This window comes from Pteropus alecto, unplaced genomic scaffold (genome assembly GCF_000325575.1).
Source record: "Pteropus alecto unplaced genomic scaffold, ASM32557v1 scaffold61, whole genome shotgun sequence".
Taxonomy (NCBI): domain Eukaryota; kingdom Metazoa; phylum Chordata; class Mammalia; order Chiroptera; family Pteropodidae; genus Pteropus; species Pteropus alecto.
In genome coordinates, this window is record NW_006434835.1 from 2,931,078 (window position 1) to 2,938,846 (window position 7,769).

At 54.0% G+C, this 7,769-nt stretch overlaps 1 protein-coding gene across 6 annotated transcripts in view; it reads left to right on the forward strand.

Annotated features, from left to right (window-relative positions):
• The first annotated feature begins 257 nt into the window (after positions 1–257).
• The window catches only part of RNF144A (ring finger protein 144A), a 65,572-nt gene continuing 58,060 nt past the window's right edge, over positions 258–7,769 (forward strand). For 2 of the 6 annotated variants that reach the window (XM_025045725.1, XM_015588226.2), the window contains exon 1: positions 302–441. Coding sequence is in view for 1 of the 6 variants with exons in the window: in XM_015588224.2 (XP_015443710.1) it covers positions 359–441 (83 nt within the window). In the remaining 5 variants the exon portion in view is untranslated. Of the gene's footprint in view, positions 442–5,514; positions 6,034–7,769 lie in introns of those variants that run through there. The other 4 variants (XM_025045726.1, XM_025045728.1, XM_015588224.2 and 1 more) reach the window with 3 other exon arrangements.

The window sequence follows — 7,769 nt, forward strand, 5'->3', positions numbered from 1 at the left end:
GTGTCGATGGATTCATCCGCTAACTTCATAACGAAATTAGGTTATTTATACAGTAAATTCGCTTCCTTTCTCAGTGAACTGCGTGTGATATTTTTCAAGCGTCTGGTCTGGTAAGATTCTAGTGCTTCTGTCAGCAGCCTGCCTCCTGGCTTGGGGATCTGAGCGACCCCTGTGTGACCTTAAACCGGTGTGATGGACTTTGCCGCCCCTGCCCCCTTGCTGCACTCTGAGCTCCCGTGTCCTTCTGTGTCCCAGGTGCCGAGCGCCCCGCTGAGTGCGATCCGCTCCGGTCCCTGGTGCCAGCGACCCCTCCCACCTCTGCACCCGGCAGCCCGTCAGGAGGGGAAGAGCCAGCTGAATGCCCCCCAGCGCACCCCGCACAGCAGGACCCCAGGATTCATCCGGAAGACGGATCTCCCCTCCTCTCGGGGCTTCTGAGAGGTAACTTTGACTTTGCAAAACGAAGGCTCGAAAACCCTCCTTTACGTCATCATAGTGGACTCGCAGGCCATTGCTGGGAAAGGCCACAGGCCTGCCCGGGTGGCTTTTCTGTGCCACCAAAGTCACACCGCGTAAGCGGTCACCTGGTACGCGTCCTCTGAGTGAATTTTTAGGGGGTCCTCAGCGTGTTAACCGTTACGGTATTGAACATGTCACAGAGATTCCCACACGGTCCTCATGTACTGCGTCTCGTGACCTCATGATGCTACCAGTCTGGTCGTGAAGGCCAGGGAGCAGGTTTGGAAGATCAAAGGGTGCATCGAGAGTGCCAGGAGCTCTTCCCACTCAGGGCGCACTGGGACCCCCCAGCACCAGCCCCGGCTCTCACACAGGCTCTGGGCCGGCGGGGTGTGAGTGGGGGGCGGGCGTGGGGACAGGCACGGAGGGACCGACCGTGCGCGGTCAGCAGCCTGGGGAGGGAAGGGACATGTTTTGTTACCGGCATCAAGGCTGTGGAGGAAAGGAGAAGCAGACCCCGTGAGAGGGCTGGGACAGGCGGTCACAGAGTCTCATTGCCGAGGTGACATTGGGACAAGGATTTAAGGACGTGTGGGAACTGGCTCGTTAGTGTCTGGAGCATGAGTATCGTAGCTGGAAGGGAGTGGGCGCAGAGGCCCAGACCCAGTCTGTGTACAGCCGGAGGGCCGCGGCGGCGGGGTGGCCGGAGGCCGGTGGAAGCAGGAGTCCCGGGCAGCGCCAGGCGGTCGCAGGAACCTGACCCCTGACCGAGCCATGCGCATGCGTCGCAGGCCACTGGGGGTGTTCACACATCTACGGCGGGATGTGCGTGCAGGCGCTGGCCGAGCCGGGCAGGCTCCGCGTTCCATTTTGATGGGCTCGCTCCGGCCTCTGTGTTGCCAGTGGAAAGAAGGTGGCCCAGGAGGCCACTCAGAGGCCCCTCGGGGAACCTGCCGCAGCAGCGCGGACAGGCTGCTCCGCCGGTAGCCGTGGAAGCGGTGAGTGTGGTCGCGTTCGGGACGGATGCTGACGGTCCCCACAGCACGGCCGTGGCGGCAGAGGCAGGGGACAGCCTGTCGCAGCGTCAAGGATTTTAGCTCGCGTGACTGGATGAAGCTGTCACCGCAGGTGGGGACGGTTTGGGTGCAAAAGGAGGTCAGAGTTTAGCTTTGGACATGTGGAGTTTGAGGTGCTATGACCCCTACATGGAGCTGCGGAGCAGCCAGTGACATGCAGCCCGGAGAGTGGAAGGCGGCGGTCCGAGCAGGAGGTGTCAGCAGGGTCTTTGGCCGATGATTGGTGTTGAAAGGTCAGACCAGATGGGATCCCAGGGAGGGGAAAGGATCGGGTCCGGGACATTCCAGCTTCGTGAAGCCAAGATGGAATGAGCAGAGCGGGAGGGGCGTCTCGGAAACCCCTGAAATGCTTTGTGGGCGGGCCGCGGAGCTATGGTCACTGTGCCGGCGGCCAGGCGAGACGGGGACCGGGAATTCCCTCTTAGGTCAGTGCCCTGCGGGTCATCGGTGGCTTTGGTAAAAAGGGTGAAATGCCATGTGGTTCTGGTGGCTTTGACCGGAGCGGGTTTGGAGGGAAGGATGGCGGGGAGGCGTCGGAGACGGAGGTTGCTGACAGGCGTGTGGGAGCTTCGCGGCAAAGGGGAGCAGATGGGGCGCTGTCCGGCGGGGTGCACAAGGCCAGGAGAACTCGCGTTTAGAGGCGGCGTTAGCGGTGAATCGACACGCTGGCGGGAAGAAGAAGCCGGCCAGGAGTACGCGGGGCTGCCGAGGTCGGCGTCTGGGTCGGAGGAGGTGGCTTTGTGCCCGGTGGCGTCGCGGGAGGGCACACGGGCTCCTGGTGGGTTGGACTGTGACGAGTTCTCGGGTGCCGGGGTGGTGGCGCCCGCGGGAGCAGCCTGCAGTTTCTTCTGATCGCTTCTGTTTTCTTCGTGAAATAGGGAACGAAGTTGCCGGCTGAGATGCCGTGTGTGTGTGGGGTGGGAGGGGGTGGGGTGTGGATTGGAAGTTTTAGGGGACAGCGAAGGAGGAAGACGTCCCTAGAAAGGGAGGTACGGAGGGGTCCCCCGGCAGCACTAGGAGCTCGTGGCCAAGCAGCGGGGGGAGCGTGGTTCTCTAGACAGCTCAGCTGCGGAGTCGAAGGCACACAGTAGGTCAAGAACTGAATTCTCCTTTGGCTGAGCAGAGCGGGGCAAAGTAAGAGGGTGGCCGAGGGGACAGCGGGTGCAGGAAGGGGTGACACTGGTCACGTGGGGATTTCGAGGGTAACATGAGGAGGAAGCACGTCGGGGCGAGGGAGCGGGGGGCTGGACGGTGGACGCATTGGCGGTGCAGGACAGGGGTCAGTGCTGTCCCGTTAGGGACACTGGGGGAAGAAGCTGGAGGGGGCAGTGCACGGACCGGGCCCTGCGGCGTTTGCTGGAACCCGAATTCCAGCGGACCTTCCCCTGAGCCCAGCTCCTGGTCACACTGCCTCGCTTGTCGCCGTCTGACTGCAGAAGGCCAGCTGGAGAAACCTGCTGAAGCCCTGCCCATTTCCTGATGTGACCGATGCGCCCCTCGGGTCATCCCGGGAGCCCCTTGCTCAGTGTGATGACGCAGCCCTTGGTGAGGCGGAGCACGGTCCGCAGCCCCTCCTGGTGGCGGGGCGGACCCTCGAGTCCGGCCCTCCCTTCTTCACTGGCCCGGAAGCTCACTGCGTTGTTTGTTTTTTTAACCTTAACCTAAAAGTTTTAGGGTTATCGCACCTTTCCCTGGAGCACGGCGACCGGTCCAGGGAGATGCAGAGTCTCCTCAGGTATCAGGAAGGCACGAAGCGCCCCGGAAACGCGCTGTGCTGCCCCGTGGGGCTGTGCAACCTGCCTGTGCCTGTGCCCACCGCCCCCCACATTCCCTCTGGGGCTCTGTCTCCAGCAAGGTCCCAGGAGTGAGCCATGGCTTCGTCGTTACCAAAGGTTCATGCCGAAGAGGCCAAAATACCAGCCAATGGCATTCCGGCAGAAGCAGACATATTCTGAAATGTTTAGGATTTATAAAGAGAAACCACCTTCACAGAACGAAAACCACCCCAAGTCACACTTCTGTGATGGAAGGAGCTACATCTGAAAGATTGTTTCGTTTTCTTTCTGTCTTCGAGCGGAGAATGTCATCGGGAGAAAAAGAGCTCTTCGGTGAAGAAACTTGAATTCGGCCTTGGCCTTGACTGAGCACCGGGGACCGCGGGCGTCTGGAGCGCTGCGGCCGGGGCGGCTGTGCCCAGCGCCACTGTGGTCCTGGCTAGTGAAGCTTTAAGGCAAAGGTCGTTCGAAACACTAACTAGAACCAACACGTCAGTCCCGTGCCTCGATGCCCGTGGCTTCAGAGCCGCCGGGGTGGCTAAAGCGTAGTTTCAGAAACGGAAGCTCTTGAAGACGCGGTTCGGAGCTGCGGTGGCCGACGGCTGTTACGCTTCATCGTGACGACCGCCTTTTGCGTTTATCCGTTTCGGTTCCTCTGTGCGTTAGCCTCTCGTTCCTTGTTTTTGCTCGTTTTGGGAGCCGTGGGTCATTCGCACAGGCGTGTCATCCTCTGGGCAGTGCCGTCCAGCCTGCCCTGACCGTTCTCGGTGTTTCCATGTGACAGATTCAAGCGGCAGGATGACTGCAGGCCCCAGACAAGACAGGACCTCTTCCCGAAGCAGCGTGGACTCTCCCGACGGGTGCAGCAGAGCATCTGTCAGTGCAAGGACCGCGAGGGGTGAAGCGGGAAACGGGGCAGGTTTCTGCTTTTACGTTTTTCTTCGACTGATGTGAACAAGCGTGGGGCGTGGGACCCCAGCTCCCAAACCTCGGGCCCAGGACAGAGCCACATCGAGGAGCCGCGACGTGGGTGCCGTGTGCGAGCACCCCCTCTCAGCACCGAGGTTTGGGGCCTGCAGCGGAGAGAGGGAGGAACACGTGGCAGGACAGAGTTCTCAGGCTCCTCGTGCTGGACCCTCGATGTCCGGCGTTGGACTGGGGTGTGGCCGGTGGGGAACCGTTCATCTTTGTGAAGGGCGGGGATAGGATTTTACGAAAACGAACGAACGTGTTTGGGGCCGAGTCGGTGCTGTGATTCCGGTGAGAAGACAAAAAGCAGTGAAGAGTCGGAAGGAAAATTTAGATCATGTGGCTTCACGAAATTAAAGCATCGTTCCCCTCTGATTTAAAACATATCGTACTTTTTCCGTGGTACCCAAAGGCCGGCAGAGCTTCGTAGACATGCGCACACACGTTTGTCCAAGAAATGTCTCCTGTTACACGTACAGTTCCAGTAATAACTTACGCTTTTAGCTACATTTAGCATCGTTTTATTAACTAGCAGGGAGGAAACCATCAGTGTCTGGTCATTATAATTGTTATAATATAAACAATGTACCTCAGTTACCTCAATCTCATTTTAATACTGACTGTACTGATTTTAATAGTCTGTTTGATAAGCGTGTCCCATAATTCACTTCTCAGTCTGTTTGATGAGCGTGTCCCATAATTCACTTCTCAGTGTTTTTAACAAGTATCTGTCTACACACTTATTAGAATTTAAAGATAAGGTGAAACTTTTTCTGCTAGGAAGGCAGTCTCTGGCTGATGGGTTTGACAGTGAACTGTCTTTGTCTCAGGTTATTATAATGAGCTAAATATGCAAATAATGTGGACGGGCGTATTTGAAGCATCGTTATGATAAAATCACACATTAAGATATTTAAATGGAAAGATGCCTTGAAATTAGTCCTTGTTTCGAGAGCTTTCTGCGTTATCAGTTGAAGCAGGGTGCCTTCCGAGAGGGAGCGTGATGAGCACCCTTGAACGGCTCCCAGGAATTGGGGCCTGGATGACTGACATCCCCGTGCCTCTCCCCTGCAGGCCCAGCGGTTCCCAGAAGTTCCTTCTCCCCATTAAATTGTCAGCCGATCGCTGAAACTGGTGATTGTTTGTTTCTGTGTGGTGTTTGGCATCTCCGTGGAAGAGCTTCAGAGCCGAGTTTCATCGTCACAAAACGCCGTCCATTCTCATCTGTGTACTTAGGAGAACAAAGGGTAAAATCAGTACACACGTGAAAATGAAGACTTGGAAGAAAACTGATCTCGAACTGGGTCCGATAAACGTAGGTGATATTTACCTACAGATCCCCAAACTTCAGGAGAAAACGGTTTAAATATTTTTATTTCTGAGAAATGCTAAGTAGTTTTATTAACCTCTTCTTTATTACTTTTTGAGCTTTATTGAGGTGTCATTGACAGATAAGATTGTGATGTAAGTGTCCAGCGAGTCCACATGTAAGCGATAGCATGCGGTATCTGTCTTGCTGTGGCTCGTTTCACTTGGCATAACGCCCTCGAGCTTCATCCACATTGTTGCAGATGGCGGGACTAATCCTTCTTCCTAAAGGCTGGCTCATAATCACTATATGTCCCACATTTTCTTCATCCATTCGTCTGTCGGTGGACACCGAGGGGGGATTCACGCCTTAGCTGTCGAGAATGATGCTGCCGTGGACCGTGGGGCGCAGACCTCCCTTTGAGTAACAGTTTTGTCTTCTTTGGGTGAGTACGCAGACGCGGGCTCGCTGTGTCACAGGCCAGTTTCGTTTCTAACATTTTGGGGCTGCAAACTGGGGCACCTGCAGTGCACGAGTACCCCCTTTCTCCGCATCCTGCCAGCATTTGTTCTCTCTCGTGTTTTGATGATAGACGCCCTAATAACAGGGGTGCGGTGGCGTCTCACCCTGGTCTTGGTTTGCATTTCCCTGACGATGAGTGAACGGCGAGCGCCTTTTCAGGGGCTTGTTGGACCTGTACGTCTTCTTTGAAACACATCTATTTAAGTTCTTTGCCCATTTTTAATTTTACACACACGCACACACGCACGCACACACACGTTGAATTGCTTGAGTTCCTCCTGTATTTCGGATGCGAACCCCTTGTTGGATACGTGGTTCGCAGACACTTTCTTCCATTCCGGAGGCAGCCCTTTCGTTCTGTCGATGGGTTTTCCTTTGCTGTGCAGAAGCTTTGTCATTCGATGTGGCCCAGCTTATTCTTGCTTGTTTTTAAGGCCTTTGCTTTGGATGTCTTCATTCAAAAACTCGTCGCCAAGACCATGTCGAGGAGCTTACTCCCTGTTTTCTTCTGGGACTTTGATGGTTTCAGGTCTTACATTCAAATCTTTGAAATCTAGTTTGAGTTGGTTTTTATGTGTGGTGTAAGGTAGGGGTCCAGTTTCATTCTTTTGCGTGTGGATGTCCTGTGTTCCCAACATCATTTATTGAAGGGACCGTCCTTGCCACAGTGTTCACTCTTGGTGCCTTTGTTGAAAATTAATTGACCATATACACATGAGTTTATTTCTGGGCTCTCTATTATCTTTCATTGATCTGTCTGTGTGTCTGTTTTATGCCAGTACCACACTGTTTTGATAACCGTAGCTTTGTAATAGCGTTTGGAGTTAGGAAGTGTTCAGCTTTGTATTTCTTTCTCAGGATTGCTTTGGCTATTCGTGCATATTTAGAAAAATAAGTGACATAACAAGAAATCACATTTTTTTTTGTTCAACTGCTGTGGCTTTAAAAAGGCATTATTTTCAATATGCAGAAATTATATCTTTTGCAACTATTTAAAATTCTTATGTAAGTTTTAGATGGCAACTGAATGATGTGCTAAAGGCCTTTGCACTTATAGAAGTTATTTTGTCTGCAGCCAAGCCAGCAGCACATAAATCTCTGCTTTGGGCCTCACAGAGCAAATGAGAGGCTCTGTGGTGTTGCAGATGGCACACGGAGGGACAGGAGTCAGTTGGGGACCGAGGTCTGCCACTTCCTGCCCCGGTGAGCGTGGGAAAGTCAGCGAACTCTCAGAACCTGGATTTTTTTTTTAATTGTCAAATAGGAATGACGGCAATGCCTTCCTATCTGCCCGAAAGTCACTTGGGAGCATCAGACATGCCTACGTGCAAACAGTTAGGTTATTAGTTACTCAAATATTAGTTACTGGTTAGGAACGGAAAACAAATGAAATGATCAGCTGCAGCCCGCTCTGGGCCCTGGGGAAAGGGGAACGGAGGCTGGTGGGTGGGTGAGTGTGTGTGAGTGTGTGTGTGTGTGAGTGAGTGTGTGTGTGTGTGAGTGTGTGTGTGTGAGTGTGTGTGTGTGTGTGTGTGTGTGTGTGTGTGTGTGAGTTTGTGGTGTGGTGTGGTGTATGGCTAAATCATTAACTCAACCCGATATGCTTGGTTATTTAAATGCCACCTATAGACTTGCTTCCTCAGTCTAAAAACTAATCAC